This window comes from Tupaia chinensis, unplaced genomic scaffold (assembly GCF_000334495.1).
Source record: "Tupaia chinensis unplaced genomic scaffold, TupChi_1.0 Scaffold000354_1, whole genome shotgun sequence".
Taxonomy (NCBI): domain Eukaryota; kingdom Metazoa; phylum Chordata; class Mammalia; order Scandentia; family Tupaiidae; genus Tupaia; species Tupaia belangeri.
In genome coordinates this window covers 1,570,501-1,595,352 of record NW_006159849.1, presented here as the reverse complement: position 1 = coordinate 1,595,352, position 24,852 = coordinate 1,570,501, and the positions used below count along the sequence as shown (strand labels likewise).

Genomic DNA, 24,852 nt, shown 5'->3' with positions numbered 1-24,852 from the left:
AAAATAAGAGAAACCTAAGGGGCCAGTAGGTGGTGTGGTGGTTAGGGCGCTGTACTCCCACATAGCCAACTACGGTTTGAGTCCTAGGTCTGGAGGTCTGCTTTCTCACTTTCCTCTCCCTATCTCTCTCTAGCAAATTAAGGAATGATAAATAAAATTAAATAAATAATTCTTTAGAAAAGAAAGAAAGAAACCTAAACTCAGGACCAAAGAGTAGATTTTATTTAAGAAATAATTTACACAGTGATTGGTTAATTCAACTGGGAGTAATCGCATGGGGCTTCTGGGAAAGTTGTTGAAGGAGGACAGATATGGAAGGAGCCTATCTTGTCTTTTTGCTTTCTGAGCTTTTCTATAGTTTGAATGTCCCCATCAAATTCCCATTGAAATTTAATTGCCATTTTCACAGTATTAAGGGGTGGAGCTAAGTAAGAGGTAACTAGGTCAATCCATTCATGGTTTAATAGATTGGTGGATTGATGGGTTACCATGAGGGTGGGTTATGAAAACAGCCCTCTCTTGCTCTCTGACACATACTTTTGCCCTCTCACTATGTGATGTCTTTTGCTATGTGACATCCTGTACCACAGACTCATGCCAAATACTGGCATGTACTCTTGGACTTCTCAACTTTCAAAACTGTGAGCTGAATAAACCTCTGTTCCTTATAAATTTCCCAGCCTTAGGTATGCTGTCATAGGAACAGAATACAAACTAAGACGTCCTTCTTTTTCCCTCCCTTACTCTTCTCAGAAGGCAGATGCAATAGCTAGAGCTAAGAGTGAGGCAGCCATTGTGCAACAAAGAGGAAATAACTAAGCAAATCATGATCTTGGGCCTGGCCTGCCTGATCTAATGAGCTGCAAATCATTAGCAGCAACCACCTACACCAGCCTTCTCTTTGAGAAAAACACATTCCTATGACACCCAAATGTTTTCACTCAGGACATTAATATCTCAGTAACTTTTTTCATGGTGCCCCTAAGCCAAAAAAATACCTAACAGCTTTGTTTATTAAGAAGTTAGGTATCAACACCTTAATAGCATTCATGTACTAACAATTTCTTCGTTATTTGAAAAAAATACATATAAATTAAAAGAAAAATAATATTTTATTGCATTCTTAAATAACCACAATTACTAAGGGGATGTGTGTTCCAGTTATGTACTCTGCTATTTCTTAAACCACTACCCTAATTTCCTGATCCACACTGATTTTCACTTAGTGCTTGCTTTCTTTAAAATTATGACAAAATAAACATGGGACAAAATTTCCCATCTTGGCTAGCCACAGTGGCGCAGAGGTAACATAATACTCTGCAATGCTGAACCCACATGGGATAGTCCCAGGTTCATGTCCCGAAGTCTCCCTGTACACAATGGGTATGCATAAGAATGTCCATGAACCTGGCTGACTGGGCTAGGGTGGACTGAGACATGAGAACCCTCTTGAGCTTTCTTTGTGTGTCTGTCTGTCATCTGTCTTTCTCTCTCCCTCTCACTGAGGAAATAAATTTACCAAAATATTTATCATCTCAATCATTTTTACGTGTATGGTTCAGTGGCATTAAGTCCATTCACACTGTTGTACAACTATCACCATTAACCACCTCCAGAACTTTTTCATCTTCCCCAACTGAAACTCTGCACCCATCAAACACTAACTCCCCATCATCCCTTCCCCTAATTCTCATGCAACCACTCACTATTCTTCCTGTTTCTATGAATTTAGCTATTTCAGGAATTTCACATAAGAAAAATCACACAAGTGTCCCCTTGTAACTAGTGCATTTAGCATTTCTTTAATGTCCCCTCATGTTGCAGCATGCATCAGGATTTCCTTCCTTTTTAAGGCTTAATAATACTCCATTATGAGCATATACATCATTTTGTTTAGCCACCTATCCATCAATGGATGCTTGGGTTGCATCTTTTTTTAGATATTTTGAGTAAATGCTGCCATTATTCTCCAGTCTTCAAGTCAAGATGCCTGCCTGTCTGTATGACAATCTTTCCTAACTTATATTCTCTGTACACTGCTCCATTTCATTCCTGAGAGTTAATATAATCATTCTCAAAGTTTAGAAAATCCATTTTCTTAACCACCATGTAAACCACACCTTGTTCCATTAATATCCCACAGTGATGATTAATCTCATGCATCAACTTGACTGGGTTACAGGGTACCCAAATACTTGGTCAAATATTATTCTGCATATTTACATGAGGGTGTTTTAGATTGAGATTAATATTTAAATCAGTAGATGAATTAAAGCCCTACCTAATGCAGGTGATCTTCACCCAGTCAGTTCAGAGCTGAAATAGAACAAAAGGCTAGCCCTTCTCCCAATAAGGAAGAATTCTTTCCTATCTAACTGTTTTTATACTGCAACACTGGCTTTTTTTCCTGCCTTTACACTCAAACTGAAACATAGGCTCTTCCGGGGTCTCAAGTCTTCTGGACTTTGAATGAAACTACACCATCAACTCCCCTGCTTCTTAGGCCTTCAGACTCAGATTGAGTCTCCAGTTTAACAACTTAACCTATAGATTTGGGGACTAATCCCATACACTAATCTTTTTACATACACACACAGGACATACCCTTTGAGTGACTATAAGGCTACCTCCTTACCCTTCAGGTATTTGCCTACTCTCCTCCCAGATGTACCTATCAAACACAGGACAGGAACCCCTCTTTTATGCTGCCATATCATTCTGAGCATAGCTCAATCAAAACTCTGACTGTGCTTCATTTTATTTTTTTAAAGATTTATTTACTTAATTCCATTTGTTATTATTATTTTTTTAATTTGACCACAGAGAAAGAGAAAGAAAAAGAGAGAATGCAAGCTGTCAGGTCTGGGTTTCAAACTACTGCTATGCTTCATTTTAACCGCACATTTTTCTGAATTCTCCTACTTTTTGAGAATAAGGACTATACTTTTTTGGTTGCTTTTTTGAAAGAATTATTTTATTTTATTTTATCACTATTTTTTTTTTCAATTTGACCAAAGAGAGAGAGAGAAAGAGAGAGGAAGCAAGTTGCCAGGTCTGGGACTTCAACTGCAGTCAGCCTTGTGGGAGTCCAATGCCTTAACTATCATGACACCTGCTGGCCCCCATGGATTAAGTCTATCGACTACTGTATCTTCAGAACAGTGGCTCAGGACTAGCAGATGGCATAATGGTTGTGTTACTGGACTCCTATGTAGTCAACCACGGTTCAAGTCCCAGACCCAGTGGCTTAACTTATGCCGGGCGTCTGTGTGTGCATATCCAAAATCCTGAGAGGAAAGTGGAGAAGGGATTTTGGTGTGGTCATCCCCCACCCCTGCTGCTTCGGGGATGATTTCTCATCTTCTATCTTTCTCTGTCTTTCTGGTGAGCGCACGCACCCTATATTAAAAACCTCTCTTAAAACAAAACAAAACAAAAACAGCACTGTGGCTCACCCATAATATATGCTCAAGGATTATTTGTTGACTAGATGATCAGATAAAGTTCTTAACAGTCCCAGATCATCATTTTTAACGAACTATTTTGGCTTAGTTTAGAAACTGTCAACCAAGGTCTGAAAGGAACCTATTCAGCCACTTGTCATACCATCCACCACTGATAGTATCCAAGCTCCCAGGACAAGAGAGAAAATAATACAGTGTCCTCAACCCCTTGTCTGTGCCCATGCATGCCCTAATCACACAGATCCACAACAGGCACTGCAAGGTGGGAAGCTGAACAAGGATCCAGAAAGCCACATAGAGAGTCAGGAAGCAGCACTATTTTTTCCCGTGCATTTTAAGATGGGTTGACCCTGAGAATTCACTGTCCCTAAAGTACCTGAAGCATTTTCAGGTACTTTAGGGACTTCTGGTCACCATCAAGTAATATTCCCAAACTCCTTACTGGCTGGTAACTCTGAAGTTACTTATTCTTTCTAGACTTTAGTTTCCTTATCAGTTAAAGCAACCATAGCATACAACTCAGGGCTACTATGAGGGATAAATGAGATATGTACTGAAAAGCACTTACCCTAGTTCCTGACATATGCTAAGTTATGATATAATAAATCAAGTTATTAATATTATCACCCTTATAATTGGCAATCAGGATTGCAAACACAAGTACCTATAAAAATAAGCTACAGTTCACCAGTCAAGCGTAAACTGAAAGATTTTACAGGGCCTCAGCCCTGAAAATCCAAATATCGGAGTTGGACATGAAGTAACTTAGCTTGCCAGGCCATGAACACAGCAACCCTACGATGACAGAACTATTTTGGATGTAATCTCCAGGGAAACTTTCTCCTATACTAAACAGTACCTCTAAGAAGTAAAACCACTCAAAAACAAACCTAGACCAAAAATAAAATAAGTAAAAAAGAAAGATGAAAATAAAAAAGCTACATTACACTTAGAGTTGTTGTGTGTGTGTGTGTTTTTTTTTTAATCTGCTCACTTATACCAACTTCTCCATACACAGAAATACACAGACACTAAAACAAACAATTTTTTGGCTACTTGCCTGATATAAATCATTATTCACCTCAATTAACTGGGTGAGTGGCTATTCGGAAGGCTGCCAGTAATTCTATTTGTGGGTGTAAGCACTTTTAATATAAACATTTAAGAGTAGAAGCTAAAAATACCGTAAGGAATATAATATTGTGCTATTTTACATATATTTACATGGAATACATCTTCTTTTTCTATATCTACAATATAACCTCATTAAGTCAACATCAGTTTCTGGAGAGTACGCCATCAAATAATTCCTATTCCCCAACAATTATTCTTTCATTTAAAATATATGGTAATTCAGGACACTACTGAATTGAAAGTACATTCTTGCTGCATCTCAAATTAACCAGACACTCTAGTTCTCCACAAACACAAAATACATCTTTTCACTATTCTCTTCTAGCTTGCTTCCCTCTTGTTACTAGCTATATTATAAAAAGTATAAGATTTGCTCTTAAAATAATTTTATTTATAAGTACTGGTTCCTCATTAAATTGGTTAACAGTTCTTTTTCATCCTTTTCCTTCTGAACACCATTTTTCTTCTAGCACTTCTAGCACTAGCATAATAACAATTCCCATTAGCTCCCATCCATAGTCTGCAGACTTCTGACTCCAGTGAGCCAGGCAAAGTTCATGCATCTAGATGGCCAGATCTTGCTACACTTGCCCTTGCCATTCACCCCCACACCACCCACTCTATCTCCCTATTTCTAATCTATCTTATCTTCCACTCTGTTTTACAGCTCCATGGAGTGTCACACATTCATAACAGCATTTATACCACTGTGGTCATTCCTACCTTTCCCAGGATTTGGAGGAAAAGGACTTCCAAACTCCTGATGCTTTGGCTTTAAAGTATGTGACCCTGACATGCCTCCAGCCTGGGTGGCCTGGAATCTCGGCTTCCCATTGGTGAGCACTTGTCTCCTGGGGCTCAAGGCGGGCAGATGGATGGGACTCTCAACCATGTTGTTCTGAGGGGCCATCCCTCCTCCTGAGGGCATCTTGAGGTGGAGGCTGTTAGCAAAGTTTCCAATAGCAGGGTTTGGTGTGCTGCCACAGGAAGAGGGGCCAGGAGTCCCCAAGTGGGCTCGGATGGGAGGAATGTGTTGGCCACTGACCATCCCAGGCCCCTGTGGGGTTCCCGAAGTCCGGTGGAGACTCATGCTGCATGACCTTCCATTCATTCTGAAAAACCTGTGGCCAGGATGGTCAAATATCCAATGGCACTAATGACTCCTTTCAGGCAAAGTCCAATAAGTTATCCATGGTCTGGGTTATAAGCCTGTTTAAAAAAATAAATGCAGGCATTTTTAAGAGTAAAAATGAAAATAAGTTACAGTGACTAATAGCATTCATATCAGAAAGGAAAGAAGTACTCTTAGTGACATGGCCTTTCCTGTAGAGGGTCATCAAATGGGCTTGTTGGCAAGAATACTCCCCATTGCATTCGTGACAGATATGGATTATGGACCACTGCACTGTTTTGTTTGCCACTGAGCCCTTCTCAATGCAGTGCTCTTGGCAACCCCAACCAACCTACTGGTGCCAGCTTCCAAAATCTTCCCTAGAGGAGTCACCCATTCTAGTGCACTTTCACTGTAGTAGATCTTAAGAAACTCAAGAGCACCTTAATTAGCTGTGAGATCAATGCTTCTAAGGTTCCAGTCAACTAACACAAAGCAGACGTGGCTTCTAGAGGAAGTTATGGGGACTTTAAGCTTTCTCTGGTTGTTACTTTAAGAGAAATCTTCTCTAGTCCCTAGATCTACAAAAGATAAAACTCACCAAGTTTTCATACATCAATATATAGTCATGTGCCACATAATAGCATTTTGGTCAATGGCAGGCCACATATACAATGGTAGTCCCTTAAGATTATAGTGGAGCTGAAAAATGCCTATCACTGTCATAAAGCAATGCATTCACATAGTTGTGATGGTGTTGGTGTAAACAAACCTACTGCACTGCTAGCTATATAAAAGTATAGCACAGACATGGGCCAGCTGGTGGCATTGAAGTTAAGGTGGCTTGATACCACAGGACCAACTATGCATTTCAAGTTAGGACCTGATAGCCTGAAAAACATGCTGGGCGTGTGTGAGTACATAACCAAAATCCCAAAAAGAGAGATGGAAGAGAAGGGATTGTGGCATAATCACACTCCGCTTCCAGGGGGTGATTTTGTACTTCCCCTCTGTCTTTTTCTCTCTCTGTGTCTCTCTGGCAAGCATATGTGCCCTTAGCAAAAATCTAAAAGAAAAAAATTTTTTTTAAGTATAGCACATAAAATTATGCAATAATACATGATACTCTATAATGATAATAACTCTGTTACTGGCTTATGTGTTTACTATATTTTTATGGTTATTTAGAGTATACTCATTCTACTTATTTAAAAATGTTTATTGTCAAACAGTATGCTGTATTATACCAGAAGCAGCCTCATACAACTTGTGTTTACTATGTCTTTTGATTGCATCATTTTCTCTTATGCTTGATTTAATTTTGTGTGGTTCTGTTCATCATGACCCTTCCAATGAGACATGATATGGAGGTGAATGGTGATATTGATGATCCTGACATTGTGTAGGAGTGGGCTACTATGTGTGTCTGTTCTTAGTTTTTAATTAAAATTTTCGTAATTAATATAAAAATCTTGGGGCCAGCAGGTGGCATGGTGAGTAAGGCACTGGATTCCACAAGGCCAACTCTACGGTTCAAGTCCTAGACCTAGCAACCTGAGAAGCACTCCAGGCACATGTGCGCATGTACCCAAAATTCTGAGAGGAGAATGGAGAAAAGATTGTGGAATGGTCATCCTCCCTGGGGAATGATTTCTCACTTTTCCTTTCTTTTTGTCTCTGTCTCTCTCTGGCAAGCACATATGCCTTTTAACAAAATGTTTAAAAAATTAATTTTAATAAAAAAACTTATAGACTATAAAAAAGAAAATTTTGTGTTTTATTGAAAAGATTATAAAGTAAAAAGGTTACATAAGTAAGGTCAATTTACTATTGAAGAAAGAAATTTTTTAAAGAAAATTTAGTGTAGCTTAATTGTTCAATGTGCATGTAGTCTACAGAGTGTATGCTAATATCCAGAGCCTTCACACTCACTCACCACTCATTCACTGACTAATGAAGAGCAACTCTGGTCCTGCACACTCCATTCATGGTAAGTGCCTTACACAGGTGTGTCATGCTTTATCTTTTATACTGTATTTCTACTGTATCTTTTCTATGTTTAGATACACAAATATTGACCATTGTGTTACCACTGCCCACAGTATTCAGTTCAGTAACATGCTGTGCAGGTTTATAGCCCAGGAGCAATAGGCTATTCAAAACAGTCTAGGGGTATAAGTAGGCTATCCTAGGTCCAGGTTTGTGTAGGTCACTCTATGATGTTCACACAGTGACAAATTTCCCTAAAGACACTTATCTCAGAACATATCTCTTTCGGGAACTAGCAGTTAGCATAATGGCTATGTCGCTGGATTCCCACGTAGTCGACCGCGGTTTGCATCCCTGACCCAGTGGCTTAAAACTCACGCCGGGCACCTGTGTGTGCATGCCCAAGATCCCGACAGGCGAATGGAAGAGAAGGGATTGCAGCATGACCATCCCCCCCCCCGGGGGGTGATTTCTCACTTTCTATCTCTATATCTGTCTCTGTCTGTCTGGCAAGCGCACGCGCCCTATAGCAAAAAAATCTCTTAAAAAAAATAAATAAATAAGAACATATCTCTGCTGTTAAGCAGCATGTGACTGTAATCAAAATATTCACAGTACACTGGATCCATACTGATCTTGAGTTATAGGGATGGAAACGGAATCAATACCACTAACTTTCCATTAAGATCCTAGAGAAAAAAATGGTTACATAAAATTCATTATGGAAAGCATAAGGGAAAAAACAAGCCCTTTTAAAGGTGAGCAGTCCAGTATGTTCCCCAGGCACCATATAAGGTAAATTGACCATAGTCCCAAGAAGCTTCCTACCACCAAGGAAGCAAAGGGAGAACCACGAGAAAAGCTGAACTGACCATAGGATATAATCATCCACCCAAATGTGATGGTGTCAGTACTCCATGGTTCTAAATCATTAAGGAAGACTCTTACCTCTTTGGACCAAAGGAGTCCCAAAATGTATGCAATGAGGTGGCTAAGTGCCCTGTTGGAGCCACTACTCCAAATGTATGATAGACATGATCACAATCTGTCATTTACGTAGAGTTGCTAGTCGTGGAAAGAAGGCAAAACTGAACAAACACAGGAAGTAAGGACTGAGTACAAAGCAGGAGTAATCAGATAGCCTCAACTGGATGATTCCTACTTTTCTACGTGACCTACTCAAGATCATAGACAAGTATTTTCTACTCAACCCCCAAATAAAATGACTCTGAAAATCATCAAAGAAAGAATACCAAGGAGGGAAATCTTTCTGTGAAGTTTTTTTCACTTGTTTTATTTTAGAAAATAAAAATATTAAATTTTCAAGTCGAGCACTCACTATACGATCTTCAAAGTTTATTATGTGTGCTTATGTTGAGGAATGTTAAATGACATAAAGTTTGGAATGTCTTCTTCATTTTTACCAATGCTGCATTTTGGTAAGAACCCCAACAGTGTGTGATATTTAATACTGTTGTGCCATGTAGTCCTAGGAAACACCCAACAGAATTCCTCTATGTCAGGTCTCATCCTGCCCTTCCCTCCACTCAATGCTCATGAATGGACAGATAAGTCCAGGTCATCCTTTTAAGTTTGTTTATATAATAAGAAACAGACCCTGACATCGGATCAGTTCTAAGATTATATTTTAATATTGGAAAATTTGCAATGTCTTTTTGGGTTGTGTCCATGTAGGAAAACTTAAGTGTATTACCAGCTAGTTTTTGATTCGTTCATTGGTTGATCAAAAGCAAGGGTCATTTTTAATGTCTCTGTGCTTTGCTGGATAAAATCAGCCATCTTTTCTCCACTCATTGATAAAATAGTGTTTTCTTAGTGCTCTGAATACTGCACAAAAAAGTGCTTATTCAGTACAAAAAAAAAAAGGGCAAAAGAACTATGTCATATTGGCATTTTTTTTAAATGAATAATTGTCCCACAAGACTGGAAATATGAGTCACTAAGACCATGGTTCAAGTGACAAGTGTCTGCAGATTTTCAGACTGTGCCCATTTCCAGGTTTTTAAAAATAAAGGAGTCATTTTTGGCAGCAAGAACATATACAAGCAGGAATTCTCATCAAAAATCTGGATAAAAACACATAAGTAGGTACTTAGCATTAGGCGTGATCATTAAGAAGGTGAGTCTGCAAGAAGGAAAAATAATTAAAGCACTGAGAACTTAATTAAGTATCAGGCACTCACACCTGCCTGCCTTGGACTGAATATTTATTTTATTTTTTTAATAAACTGCACTCCTGTTTTAAATAGCTTTAGGTTGAAAGTAAAAACAACAACAAAATGTACTTAAATTTTATTACTAAAAAAGCAGCAGCCAGAAAGTAAGGTGATTAATACCATAAAGAAAAACCAATAGGTCAATGGCATGTGAACTGAGCAAATCCAGCCTCAAGACAGAAACAGAAGAAACTGTATATGTGAAAATGTGCTTACTACATCAGTTTTCACATTAGTTATACCAACCAATTTTTCAAGCATTAGACACTAGAATGTAAATGATTAAGATATAATTCTAAGTGCACTTGGTAACAAAATGGAATAAACTACCAACTTTTAAGAAAGACACACCCTCATAGAGTCACAGCACATGTGTGTGTGCTCCAAATCCCATCGGGCTAGAGAAATGGAGGAAAAAGGATGGTGGCTTGATCACATCCCACTGAGAATGCTTTTTCAAGGCACTGCAATGGAGGTGGGGGGAGGAGATTTCAAAGACACTTAACCACTATGCTACAAGGTCAGTCCACCATAGTGGTTAAGTGTCTTTGACATTTTCTTATTCCAAATCGTTTAGATTAGATTTTTCTAACAACCAATTTACTACCATAAAGAATATATATGTAGAGTTAAACCTATGGCACTTAAATGTAGGGTGACTAGGTAGACATAGAAGCTATAAAAATAATAATAACTTCTATTGACTCCTCCAAAGCAAAAGTTGATCGGAAGGCTCCCCCACCAGCAATGTGTTGAAAGGCCACATTAACCATGAAAAATGAACTTCAGAATTAAATTTACACACTACCAAATAAGTAAAATTATAACTAATCAGTATCAAAACCTAAGTGGTAGATTCCATTGGAAGATCACCTTTCTATTTAAAAATTTGGATCAAATTCTCCAGCATCTATTTTCTCCTCTGTCCTCCACCCAAATACTCTGCCACCAACTACCAAAAGGAAAAAAAAAAAAAAAAGAAAAGAAAAGGAAAGAAAAGGAAAAGAGCATCCAGAGGTATATAACTTTAGGGTATTTTGGATCTGACATGATGACATATTTAGATTTTTAATATCCCATTGGTTCACACAATGAAAATGTGCTAATATAAGTCAGCATAAGAGTTAATAAATCTTTCCTTTTGATCACTTTCAAACTCTTGAAACACTCCTGTGAATCAGGTCAGAGAGGAGATCACCTACTAGCCCCATAGGAAACTAAGGCACAAAACCATTTACTAATTCCACTAATTTTCTGGAAAAGTATGACTTTAATCAAAATATAAAATCATGATTATACTTTCTACTCAAGACTCCAAGCACTGTCCCTCATGGATTAAAAAACTAAACAAACAAAAAGCAATGTTAACTCATCCATTCAAGAGAATTCCAAAAATACAAGTTCCATAATGCCTATTTACAGCCAAAAGCCCTTTCTTAGTAAATACCATTAATGGACTCATCTAGAGTTATAATTCATCTGATGAGCCAGTTAATAATTAATTTTCATACATCATTTCATTTCCTTAGGCTACATTTAGCCTTTGTTACATTTTCCATTCCTTATGCCACAAGCATTTCTTACCCTGCATGAGAAAACCTGATAATGAGGTACAAAATACTGGTCAGCCAACTGCTCCCGAGTCTGCTTCTTACATACAATACGTCTAAGCTATTTAAAATAGACTTTTTATTGATTCTTTTTACTTTTTCCCTTTGGGTTAATGATTGTGTAATTTCATTAACGCAGTCTTTTCAACGGCTGCCTTGATCATTAATAGGCCCATGCTCTTCCCATGGGCTTCTCTTGTGACAGCTTTTGTAACTAGAAAGAACATAGAAATGAAAAGCTTATGGATAGGTAATATAAGTTATTCTCATGCACGGCTGCAGTGTGAAGTACATTTTGCAATTCAATCAAGGACAGATAGAGCTGAATGTTCTTAGATCTCAGGAGTTCATTTTAATAAAGCAGAATGTACCTTGTCCTAACACAGGTGACTGACTCCTCAGAAAAGATTGTATAAACAAAAACCAATCATGTAAGTCATTTTATTGGCAACAATATAAACACAGCTATATTAGATGTCACCAATAAATCAAAATTATTCTTGTCTGCAATTTTAACAAGAGGAAAGTGCAAACATGTGCCTGTGAAGCTGGAAGATATAGAGGAAATGTATTGGATGTGTACAATATCATTTCTCTAAATTGAAACTGGAGGGTACTATGTTATGATAAAGTAACCCACAACAAGATGATCATTTCTGTGGTTTCATAACTTTATTCAGTGAAAATGACAAGTTCACAGAACCTCCAAGAGAAGTTAGATAGAAAAAGAGCTGAGAAAATTCCTCGTTACCAAGACGTGCAGCAGAAACTGAGTTACACCTAGTAACTAGTATGCGTGGACCTGTTCCCTTGAGTACTGCCAAAGTCTAGTGCTGGTAATTCTATGAATATTAGCATATTATTCTGAATACGAAGATGTACAGATGATACTCAAGCAGTATCATCACCAATAAAAAGAAAACAATAAGGTTTTATTGTGAGTTATAACAATTAAAAATATAAGGTCAAATTAGTGTTCCCTCCAAAGAGCCAAGACCATTCCTCCAAAGACCTCTCAGAAAAGATAACAGAGTTGATCCTTAAACAACTCAGGTTTGAACTGCACTCGTCCACTTATACACAGATATTTTTCAACACACACTGTAAATGTATTCTCTCTTCCTTGTGATTTTCTTAATAACATTTTCTTTTCTCTAGCTTACTTTATTGTAAGGACACAGTACATCATATAAGTCATACAAACTATGTGTGACTCAACCACTCATGTTATTGGTACGCCTTCTGGTCAACAGTAGGTTATAAGTACTTAAATTCTGGGGAAGTCAAAAGTTACATGCACATTTTCAACTGTTCAGTGGAGGTCAATGCCTCTAATCTCCATACCGTTCAAGGGTACAATGAACACTCTGGATGCTATTTAATAGAAACTCTGACTGTTTCATCTCCAGAATTAAACCCTTAGCTATCTAGGGATATACATATTTTAACTTTTATTTTTATAGTTTATAAAATTTTCTCAAAAATGAAAATAATCTTTCCTAAGCTTATGGCATGAAACCTCTGGCAATGCCATTTTAAATTTAAATTAATTGGGATGATATTCAAACTATGGGTAATAAATATGGACAGGACACCAAGGAAAGGAAGATAAGAGAAAAACGAAAAGAGCTCTAAGGACTTACTTCTAGTCAATCCTAACTTAAAAACCAGAAGCAGCATTGAGACACTACCACACAATGATACTGATTAGACGTCACTGCAAGAAATTCAGAACCTTCAGGAAAATACTGCTGGAGGGCAATATTAGAAGCTCAATAACCTCTCTCAGAATCCACTTTCCACACTTCAGTGCATCTATATAACTCTCAAATCCTCCTAGTTTACTAAATGTCACTACTATTAGTAGTAATTACTTTGAAGTGTTTCATTTACTTTGCCTCAGTCATTAACTCATCATTGAGTACAGAAAGGCCTAGAAAACTGAATCCCAACCAAAAATGGCAAGGGAGAGGAGTTTAATTAGGGATCTATTGAGTCATCACCTGAAATGAGAATGAACTTGGAACCAAAAAAAAAAACTTTTTTAAGACAAGCATAAATAAGTTCTGAAAGGTAACCATGCTGTGGTCTTATGCACTGGCACCATTTAAGTATAAATATGCTGTAAGTTCCTAGATCTATGTTAAACAAAGTACTCTCCCTAAAACAGTGTTTTTCAGAGTGGTTATAATCCATTGGTAGTCCTATTCAACCTAAAAAGCATTTTCTAGTAAGATAGAGCCAGCTAGAATAAAATAGAAGCCTCTGGACCTAAGCCACAGTAGTACATACTAGCAGGCACTGCGACTTGGGAGGGCGAGGCAAGCATATCCTAGCATATGAGATCCTGTCTAAAATAATAATCATAGAAGCTATCAAAGTTCATCAAAGATATTGATTACTACTAATAGATGATACTTATTTGTGGGTGGGTATGTGTGCACATCTGTATGTATATAGGATGCTCTAGATAAGATGAAAAATCTGTCACAGTGGTTCACAGACAAAACAGTATAAAAGTCACTGTTATAAAAGCATTTAGATCATGTGCCTACCCAAGGACGTACAAAAAACAGCTGTAGATATAGACTTGAACAGTAAAAATAAAATGTAGCAGAAACGAAAAGTATGACATTTTTAGCATTATTTTTAAAAATAAGGATTAAGTAATACAAAGCCGCATTTCTACCACAGCTATCCTTCGCTGTGACTTTTACTCAATAAATATCCATTGATTGTGTACAACAAATAATAGTTGATCAGCTGGCTAACAGAATCAGAATCAGGAATGACAGTTTTATATCTTCCTCATTACAGAGGGTAGATGTCTTTTCCTATAATAAAACCCCACTCTTACAATGCTGAGGAGAGAAAATTTTAACGCAGAACTGTCTCTGAGAACTTAGTTTTCAAAATGTGTTCTCAATATGAGTTAGCCATCAGAGCCTGAGAAGAGGAATTTGCCATGGAAAAACGAACACGTTCTCTATGATGTCACCACCGAATTAATTACCTGAATTGCAAAGAGTAAGTACCACATGGCCATGGTTTGAGACACAAAGGCTTCCTCTTCAGAAACATAAATCCAAAATAATGGACTGAAGATTTTTCTTTCAAAAAATTAAGAACAAAACAAAAGACAAAACAAAACACCATTCTCACACAGGATGTACACAGGTAGTAAAATATGGCAAACGAGAAAAGCACTCTTTTTCATTTATTCTGTATAACTAACTCAATCCATGTATTTTATCCAAATAGCCCATAAGTAGCTATTGTCAAAGCTAAAAATCATAGTAAACCTCTACCGATGGAAGATTCTAGAAATAAAATGTATCACTCATTAAACCAAATAGCCAAGCATATTAAACTGTCCCTATCATACGTGTAACTGAGTGATTTCTTTCCTCCAGTGCAGTTATTGCTGAAAAGTGACCAACGTAACTATTTTTAGCTGTTAGTAGACAGAAGTTTTATACAAGTTAAATAGTGTTCACTGACATCACCACAGAAGTATGAATGTCCACAACAATGACTAGGCCCTTAACCAACATGACAACATATTTATTAAAAATTTAAAAAAAAAAAAACCCTCCATGAATGACTCAGTCAATTACAGACAGAAGTGGAATCTACTGGTCATGCTGAAAAGGTTGGGAAAACATTAATCCATTTCTTCACACACAAGAATAACAAGAATTCATACGTAGTCCTGGCATCTGGCTAGTTTTCTGTGTAACTACTCAGCAGGCCTAGAAATGAAACTTCATGAACCTGGCTCAGAACTTCAGAAATCACTGATATTCTGAAAGTCTCATCTCTTTATCAAAGAGCATAGGACAGTCTGACTTGGCACTGTGACTTTCTCTGCCCACCTGCAGTTCTGCGAGGCTTGCTGCACCTGAAGGATGGACAGTCATACCCATTCTTGGCCTTAAAGAAAGCCCGCCAACTTTCTCTGTCTCAAGTCTGTCCTCAGGTGCTTAGAGCATCCACAATTCAAGTTTAACAGACAAATTCGCTGATCTTATTCCCAAGTGGAACATGATTGGATCCTTGTTTTAGTTCATCCTACAGACTTGGAGTCTACCTCAAGGGTCTTTCCTCTCTTCATTTGTCCTTCTTTCCCCAAATCTGGATCCTACTCAACATTCGGGCCTATCCCAAATACTCATTTCAGTCCCTCCCTAATCCTTCCTCTGTTTCCACATCTCTGACCGGTAAAAGGAGGCTAATTGTACTATTGTGCCTAGTTCATAATATTACAGAGCAGTAAATGAGAAAATGCAGGTCTCGTGCTTAGTACATAAAAGGACCTGATTAAATATTTCACTCCACACACCTCTCTTAACATTCTGTATCTTTCGATACCACATTATAGTTATTTACCTACGTTTCATCTCCCTAAGTTCTAATTTCATAAAGATTTGGGTTTATATCTCATTTATCTTTGAACTCTCCCCAAAACTTACATGTTCCTAGATTGCTTTATACTTCATATAGCTATATATTTATATCTTCACACTATATTTATCATATATATTCTTATACAAGATTTATATGTTCACACACATTTATTACATTTATATTGCTCCTACTGTACTAATATTTAAAATGAAAAATATGGTGTAAGTGAAATGTGGTATCCTATCCTGTACTTATTACTTATTGTCTGAATAGATACAGTGTAAGTGAGATATGACCATACAATCATGAATCCCATGCTGTGTATGGCTGGTAGAACCAGTTTAATTAGTTACATATTTCTCAGTCTATTCCTCCTCGTCCATTCCTCTCTCTAGTAGGATATAGTACATGGAAGTTCCATTCTACTCTTCTGGACAGGCACTGATATTCTTTCCTTTATCTTGGCATAATGGTGAACCAAAAAATCCTAACTAAACGCTGCAAAACTGATAATTCAGTAATGAGCAAGGGCTCTTCTTTTGTTGTGAGGGTTGCTAGCCTTCACAAAGGATTGGCAAGGGTATTCTGGGTTGCCTGGTAGGAGCTTCTCTAGGTTTTCCTTTTTTTTTTTTTTTCTGTAGAGATATTTGGGGGAGGAGGGTCGGGGTGAGGTTTTTGCTATAGGGCACTTGCCCTTGCCAGAAAGACAGACAGATACAGAGAGACAGAAAGCAAGAAATCACGCGCCCCGAGGGGGGATAGCCATCTTGGGCACGCACGTACATGCACCTGGCATGAGTTTAAGCCACCAGGTCCAGGACTTGAATCACCGTCGACTACATGGGAGTCCAACGACATAGCCATTACACCAACTACTGGTCTCCGAGAGATTTTTGCCATAGGGCATGTATGCTCGCCAGAGAGAGACAGAGAGATGGATAGACAGATGGTGAAAAATCACCCCCCGGGGGGGTTGGGGGGGGGGAGGATGGCCACACTGCAATCCCTTCTCCTTCATTCTCCTCTCCGGATTTTGGGCACTCAAGCAAAAGTGCCTGGCATGAGTTTCATGCAACCAGTTTGGGAATCAAACCGCAGCTGACTATGTGGGAGTCCAGTGATGCATTCATTACACCATTTGCTGATTCCAGGTTGCCTTTTTTTTTTTTTTTTTTTTTGAGAGGTTTTTGCTATAGAGTGCATGAGCTTGCCAGAAAGACAAAGAGAGACAGAGAGACAGAAAGCGAGAAATCACTCCCCACACTGCAATCCCTTCTCCTCCATTCTCCTCTTGGGATCTTGGGTGGGTGGGCACGCATACGCACCCTGCGTGAGTTTAAGTCATTGGTCCGGGACTTGAACAGCAGTTGACCACATGGGAGTCCAGCAACATTGCCATTATGCTAACTGCTGGTCCCAGTTTCCCCTTTTGACCCTACACTGATGTCATACTAGACATTTCACTGGAATCTTCCTTCTTTCTAACCAGATTGCCATTAGGATATGAAGATGGCATTTTTTTCTTAAATTCATTACATTAAGTAATGTCTGACCAATTAATCTCTGCAAGTCAAACTATTTCCAACATCTTTAAAGAGAATCCAAATTATGTGACCTCCTAAAAGGCTGTTATGTTAAGGAAAAAAAAAAAAAAACAGGCTTGAAAGTATATATTGAGTTATGAGTTATTTCATTTACCTAAGGTAATTTAAAAAGCAAAAATAATAGTAATAATTTAAAAAAATAAAACAGGCAGAACTGATAGAATGTTAGAAGTCAGGGCAGCAGATACCTCGGGGAAAGGCAGTAACCAGAATGGAGTATGAGAGCTGTTTCTGGGACATGTGTAACGTTCTGTTTGAGCATACGGATGCTAGTTACGCGGGTATGTTCAGTTCGTAAAACTTCATCACACTTAAGGACATGTGCTTTTCTCTAAGAATACTTTATTTAATCTCAATTTTAAAAAATTTGCCTTTTGTGTTAACCCTGCCTAAAGTAAGTGGGAAACTAGGAAAGCTTAGAAGTTGGGCATCTCTTAATTAAACTGTCATACATACTAATGTCACCATGAAGGTTGTGTGCTACGTCTCATTTTCGTCAAATGAGAAGGGTAACATGCTCTTGCACAGATTCCCTATGTGCCTTTTTTCCGAGTCTGGGTTGAGTCTATGAATCAGGGAAAAGTTAAAAAGCTAAGTCCTGTATTTTCACCTTATTTATAACACCCTCTACAGGAAACAATTAGGAAGACAGAGGAAATGAGCAGCAATGACTTTTCTAGGAATGGGTGCAAGAGATGTCACTTTCTTAAATACTCCTATAATCTGGCCAAACTGCAAATTAACATTCCAACACCAAAGATCAATGACTACAATATGAGAGTAGAAAGAATGTCCTCAGGCTTAATTTATTAGCAGGAAAGAACACTCAGCAAAAAGAAAAAAAAAGAAAAGAAACAAAACACTTGAAAACACTGAGCTCTTTCTGAAAAGATGGAAAGACCACTTTCTGCCATTTCAAGAAGGTAGGGCTAATACAAAATATTAATTTGCTATTATTTAACCTTCCCACCTACCTATTTTGGCCCAGTAGAAATTTCCCCCACTAGGGGGACCTTGGATTCTACCTCCCTTCACAAAGGTGGCCTTTCCTAGAAACCAAGCAGACCCAGGTATTCAACCTCTGACAACCTAACTATGAAGGACCTTGAGTGGAGTCAAGGGATGAGAGGAAAGATGCTATAGAAAACTGGCCTAAATCAAACCAAGGAGAAGGAGTTACTGCAATGGTTAAATTTAACTGCTTACATTCAAGGATTGCTTAGTCTTCTGATCAACAGAGGAAGGAAATTAACAAACTACCCATAAGGAAAAATGTTTTGGAAATGGCTGGAAAAGAAATGTCTCCCACCTGTCAAAGGTAGTGCTAGAGTTATCTGGCTGCACAGACAACTACTAAAAATACATAAAGACATCAGTACATTTAAAGATGATACTTAAACTTTACTGTGTTCTCAACTGCAAAGATAACATATCATACTCTCCAGTCTCTAAATTGCTTCAGACTTTTCCGGAAGAGCCTTTTTGTGTAAACTTTCACAGCTTACACCTGCTTCATGCAGCACCACTGGGAGTAAACTTGGAGAAGGGAGAAGAGAAGGAATAGGAAAATCTGAACCAACACAAATCAATTCTGCAAAACAAAAACAAAACAGCTCCCCAGTTTAGTCTAAAAAGGGAGATCCAGTGGAGAAGGAGACAGGGGGAAACGGACGTCTGGCTAACTCTCAAGGAAGAAATCATGACTCATCAAAGCTTTCAGAGGGGACAGAACAAGACTTTGCATTAGTCTTAAGTTCATCTTTGGGCCAAGAAATGTTCTCTGAACCAGGAACCTTAAATGTTTGAACTGAGTCTGACAACTAGCTGTCAGGCCTTGGGCAAAGTGCCTAAAGTTTCTGTGGGCTCAGTTTCCTCATCTGTAGGTGATCCTCAAGGTCCCCTCTAGTATTAATGGTATGTCTTTGAGATTCCCGGTCCCAGGACCTAAAGGCAATTAACTGGTCCATTAGAACGAACTGCAAAAGTCGCCAGGGTTCCCCGAGTCCCAACCCTTAGGAGATCATGATGTCCTAGAAGAAGGTGGCTTTGTTGACTCGGGGAGAGGTGTAGGGCCTTCCTCTCTATAAAAAGGGGCCACAACTGCAGGAGCCCAGTTCCTCTGGACCCTGCTCCCTGGATTACAGAAGGAGTTCCCAGACCCCCAGACCTGGGTTTAGATGATCCAGAGGTCAAGGCCAAGGTGAAGCCAGGGAGGCCTAGCTCCGGAGGGGGGCGGGACCACTCCGGCTCAGAGGTGGGCAAGAAAGCTGTAGCGGGCCAGCAGGCGGGGGAGAAAGGTGAGGAGCCAGGCTGAACGAGGGCAGCCCTTATGGATTCCCTACCGCACTAGCTGGATCGGTCGCGGTCGGAGGCCAGAGCCCCTGGGCTCCAAGGCGCTGAGCTTGGGGCGGGTCCGGAGGCGGAGGCGACAGGGCCCGGCGGGGGCCGCGCGCAAGCGCCCCCGTCCCTCCCCCGCCGCCTCCGCCCCTAACCCTCGGCCATGTCGGCGAGCGAGTGAACGCAGCAAAACAAAACAAACTCGTGCTGGCTTCCTGTTGTGCAACGCCGCCTCCGCACGCTGGCCCCGAGCGCCCGCCGCGCATGCCGCGCTCGCTTCCGAGCCCTCGGGTCTGCTTTCGCTTCTCGCCTCCGGAACACCCACAGTCGGAGGGGTTGCGACTCGCGGGGCCAGAAACCTTTCCCCAAAGTTTCCCCCTCCAGGTATCTAATTGAATCATCCTTAGGATGACAAATCTGCCAGGCCCAAGATTTCCAGACACTTGGGTGACTTCCTTGTCCCCGAGGTGACTTGTCAGCTCCAGTGAGTAACTTGGGACTGTCGCTCGGGGCAAGGTGTGTGTCTAGGGGAGAGCCGGCGGCTCACTCACGCTTTCCAGCGAGCGGCCCGGGCCGACTTCAAAATACACACAGGGTCATTTGTAGGGACTGGAGCCATGCGCAGGGCAAAGTCTCCGAGACTGAGACATTTTCCAAACAGTGCTGACATTTTGTCGAGCCCCATAAAAATGTAAACGCGAGGTGACGAACCCGGCGGGGAGTGTTCGCGTCTGAAAGCGTCTGCGTATTTGCGGCGGGAGAGATTCCAGTTATAGACCCGAGTGGCTGCGGGTCGCGGGACTGGTCCCCGCGACTGGTATACGGACCTCCAACCTGAGGACCCCCCCCAGAACATGTGGTCACCGGTGAGGGCGAGGCACAGGGGTGGAAAACAGCCTTCGTGGAGCTCCACCAACACGTGGAACTTGAAAGGCAACTACAACCCCATGTGTGCGCGAAAGACCTCACGTCACCCCATCCATTCCCACTTCACCAAAGTTTGCTTCGGCGGGGGACGTGCCCCATGCCCGTGCGTCCTGTAACGTGCCTGGATTCTGTGGCCCTGGAACCTGTAGCTTAAAAGGAAAACCGGGACCAAAAACTTCCTAATTAGCGAAACTTTAAAAGCCGTATTATTTTCCTTTCCGTCTTCACCCGGCACTCTCAGGCAACTGGCAAGGACAGGGCTTGAGTTCTAACTTAACTGTCGCCGTCTATCCCGGCGAATCCCTTCGAGTCTGGGGGTGGGGTGCGCTATCCTGAAACCCGCGCAAACACCGCCGGCTACGCGTGGAAAACTATTTCTAATCCCAGTTTGCGTCTCTGAGCTTTAACTCCCCCCAGTCTCAGGCGCCTGAATTCTCCCCGTCTCCCGCCAGCGAGCAAAGTTCCTATGGCATCCACTTACCAGGTAACCGGGATTTCCACAACAAAGCCCGGCGTGCGGGTCCCTTCCCGCGGCCAGCCTGCGCTAGTGACAGCAGGCGGCGCGGGGTTGTAGCCCTTCAGCGGGTTCCACGGGCTCCGCAGCCTTCGGAAATGAAAACTCCCATCCAAGCCGGGGGACGGAGCGCGGAAACCCGGCCCAAGTGCCGTGTGTGCGCGCGCGTCTGCGAGGGCAGCGGCGGCAGCGGGAGGAGGAGGCAGAAGGGGGGTGGCCGGACCCTCAGCATCAGCTCCTTCCCCCCGCTGCACACATACACACACAAATCATGTTTTTAAAAAGTTGAGTTGCGACTTAGTGCCTCGCCTGTCCTGCCCATCCTCGTCCTGGGCTGGGGGGCTGCGTCTGGGGCCGGCCGGGATGCTGGCTAATTGCTGTCCGCAGGTTCCGTCGGGGGACCCGGGATGTGAGCCCAGACGGCCGCGAACCAGGGGTGCAGGGAGGGCTGGGGGAGGAGGGACAGGCCCCGGCGCCCGTGCCCTTGCGCGCCGCGCTCTGGGCTGCCCAGGCGGCGCAGTGTGGACGCGGTTGCAGAGAAGGGGACGGGAAAGAAGGGAGGGAGGCGGCCCGGAGAGGAGTGTGGATGTGTGCGTCCGTGCGGGCCGGCCTGCAGCCAGCTGCTTCCTGAGTGTGAGCGCTGGAGGGGGAGGGGAAGAGGTGGGGGCGGGCTTGCTGGTCACCAGGCTGGCCAATTCGAAGGCCGAACTGTGTCTCCCTCTCGACGCATTCACGCACACACTCTCCCTCCTTTGCGCCTGGGAGTTGAAGAACTCCAGAACAGGGTAACAGCAAGGAGACACTTCGCCTCCTTCCTGGCCTTATTTATTGAACTTTTTTTTAAACATGAAAAAGTGTCAGCTTTTCGACAGAATTTGATGTCAAATCATAAAGGGAAGGGGGGGAATGAAGAGAGTAGAAACTAGAGAGCGTAGAGAGTAGAAACTAGAAAGTGACAAACAGCAATAGAGTCTCTAATATAAGGGATTGGATGCACATGACAACTTGGGAACTGGATAGGTGGAGCAGGAAGGATGCCTTTGGCATCTTTTCAAATAGGCAGGGATGAGACAAAGGTGACAGAAGTGTTACAGGGTGTGAGATTCTGAACACAGGCTGTTAGGAGTGAAGGCACATTCTCTTAATATGTCACATCTGCAGAGTGGCACGTTCTCCTTAAGAATTCAGCATCCTGGAACCAGCAGTTAGCTTAATGGCTATGTCGCTGGACTCCCATGTAGTCGACCACGGTTCGCATCCTGGACCCGGTTGCTTAAAACTCACGCCGGGCGGGTGTGCGTGCATGCCCAAGATCCCGAGAGGAGAACGGAGGAGAAGGGATTGCGGCATGGCCATCTCCCCTGGGGGGTGATTTCTCCCTTTCTGTCTCTGTCTGTCTCTGTCTTTCTGGCGAGTGCACGCGCCCTATAGCAAAACCCCTCTCTCTCAAAAAAAATAATAATAATAATTCAACATCCTCAGCCTCACTCCCCACCTAAGATGTGACTCCCCCTCCCCCCAGCCCTTCTGCTTGGCTTGATCAGAGCCCTCAGAAAGTTGTCCCCAGAAAGCATGCATTTAGTTCCCCACATATGTCACCCCAGATGCAAGGACTTCCACCTTGGGAATCAATGTATGTAAGGCACATAGACTCTCCAAGTAGGCCCTTCTGCGGTGAGATAATTCTTTGCCCTTATTTCACCAGTCCTTCCATTCTGTCCTACTGTTCTCATTGAAATATAAAGTCACATTCAGGTAATAAATGCTATGATGAACTTAGCAGTGCCCAAAGACACGTGTGACTTAGCCCAGATAGCCAAATTGAAAAGATTGTTGGCAGTTTCCACTTAATCATATTCTGGCAGGAGTATTACTAGACTTGGTCTGTATCCATGATATTTACATCACCAAAAGAACCCATGTCGGGCTGATTCCATAGCAGTGTTTAACAGCCATGCATTGGGAGCTGGATCCTTCATGGTCAGCTACTGTTAGAATCCTGGCCCCAGGAGTGTGCCTAAAATCCTGAATGGATGGAGAAATGGAGAAAATGGGATTGCAGTGTGACCATGCCCCACTGCAGGGCTTGCTATCCCTCATGTTCCCTCTCTTTCTCTCTCCCTGGTGAGTGTACATACACACTAACAAAAAAAAAAAAAAAGTCTTCAAGTTTTCACAATACTTTTTTTACGCCTCATTATAATCTTCATTTCCTTCTCCTTAAGACACAAACGCATCACAATATTAGTCAGCAGAATATCTGTCAGCAGAAGTGGGGGGAGGGAAATAATATGTCATCCTGTCAATTTTCCAGTTTCTCCCTCTGTTCTTGGATACTTTTAAATACAAGTATCCAAGCCCAAAATGGCAATAGATGGGTTCAACCACACATAAGAAAAGAAAATACTCATAAAATGAAGCATGCAGCAACATCACAAAAACAAAGAAACCAAGTGGTGGAAATTGCCATGACTATTCCATTGTGGCTAGTTATTGCAACATGCCTGACATTCACATAAAAACTCTTCTTCATTAACTCCAGCCTTCAGGGGCAGAGCAAGATGGGGACTCTGGCCTTCTAATGCATCATGGGAAATTCTGTTCATCAGACTCGTGTGCTGGACAACTGCTTCCTAAGAACAAGTCAAGCCTGGGTGGAGGCTATGAAAAACCTTTCTAAGGTCCCTCAAATATCGTTTCAAATACCATGGTTTTGACGTGTGAAATGGTATCCTAGGGGCTTGCAAAAGCTTTCAAAACTTCTCACTTGATGGGACTAGCTTAGCTGTAAAAGAAAAAAAATAATGCTATACCCCATAATGCTAATACTTTAATCAATGGCTCATGGACATAAAACACTGGGAATGTTATGAATCATTGACCTGGAGATCCCCAAAACTCTCTTCATCTGTAAGAGTCCATGGGTGGGAAATGTCATTTTACTGCAGTATGATTCTCTTTTTTTTTTTTTTAATTAAGAGAAATTTTTTGCTATAGGTTGCATGTGCTCATGGGAGAGACAAAGAGAAACACAGAGATAGAAAGCTAGGAATCACCCACAGGGGGACAGCCACGCTGCAATATCTTCTCCTCCATTGTGCTCTCAGGATTTTGAGCACACATGCACATGTGCCTGGTGTGAGTTTTAAGCCACCAGGTCCAGGACTTGAACCACAGTTGACTACATGGGAGTTCAGTGATCCAACCATTATGCCATCTGCTGGGCCCACTGAGGTGTCATTTTCATGAACCTTTTAACGTCCTCAGACATTTAGCACTACTAATAGATACAGTGCTTATGTGATTTAGTTGTTTTTTTGTTTGTTTGTTTTCTTTTCTTTTGTTTTGCCAAGAAATGCCCCTTGTATTCCATGGGATATAGCAAATGTGCAGTGCTACCAATTACAACCCTGGGTGACTCAGAATGAGATCTGCACTTCTTCTGATCTGCACTGGTCAGCAGGGGTGGGGAGGGGAGGGTCAAGAGAGACAGTGGGAAAGGAAATAATGTAGTTCAG

At 41.2% G+C, this 24,852-nt stretch overlaps 1 protein-coding gene across 5 annotated transcripts in view; it reads right to left on the bottom strand.

The window, feature by feature from the left end:
* GLIS3 (GLIS family zinc finger 3) overlaps positions 1 to 21,938 on the bottom strand; it is a 550,468-nt gene extending 528,530 nt beyond the window's left edge. Inside the window, exons 1-2 of one of the 5 annotated variants that reach the window (XM_006152427.3) lie at positions 21,302 to 21,938; positions 5,322 to 5,807 (exon numbers count right to left, since the gene is read on the bottom strand). In XM_006152427.3, the coding sequence (XP_006152489.1) occupies positions 5,322 to 5,709 (388 nt within the window). In that variant the 5' untranslated portion in view covers positions 5,710 to 5,807; positions 21,302 to 21,938. Of the gene's footprint in view, positions 1 to 5,321; positions 5,808 to 19,898; positions 19,982 to 21,301 lie in introns of those variants that run through there. The other 4 variants (XM_014589326.2, XM_006152430.3, XM_006152428.3 and 1 more) reach the window with 4 other exon arrangements.
* Between the last annotated feature and the right edge of the window lie 2,914 nt (positions 21,939 to 24,852).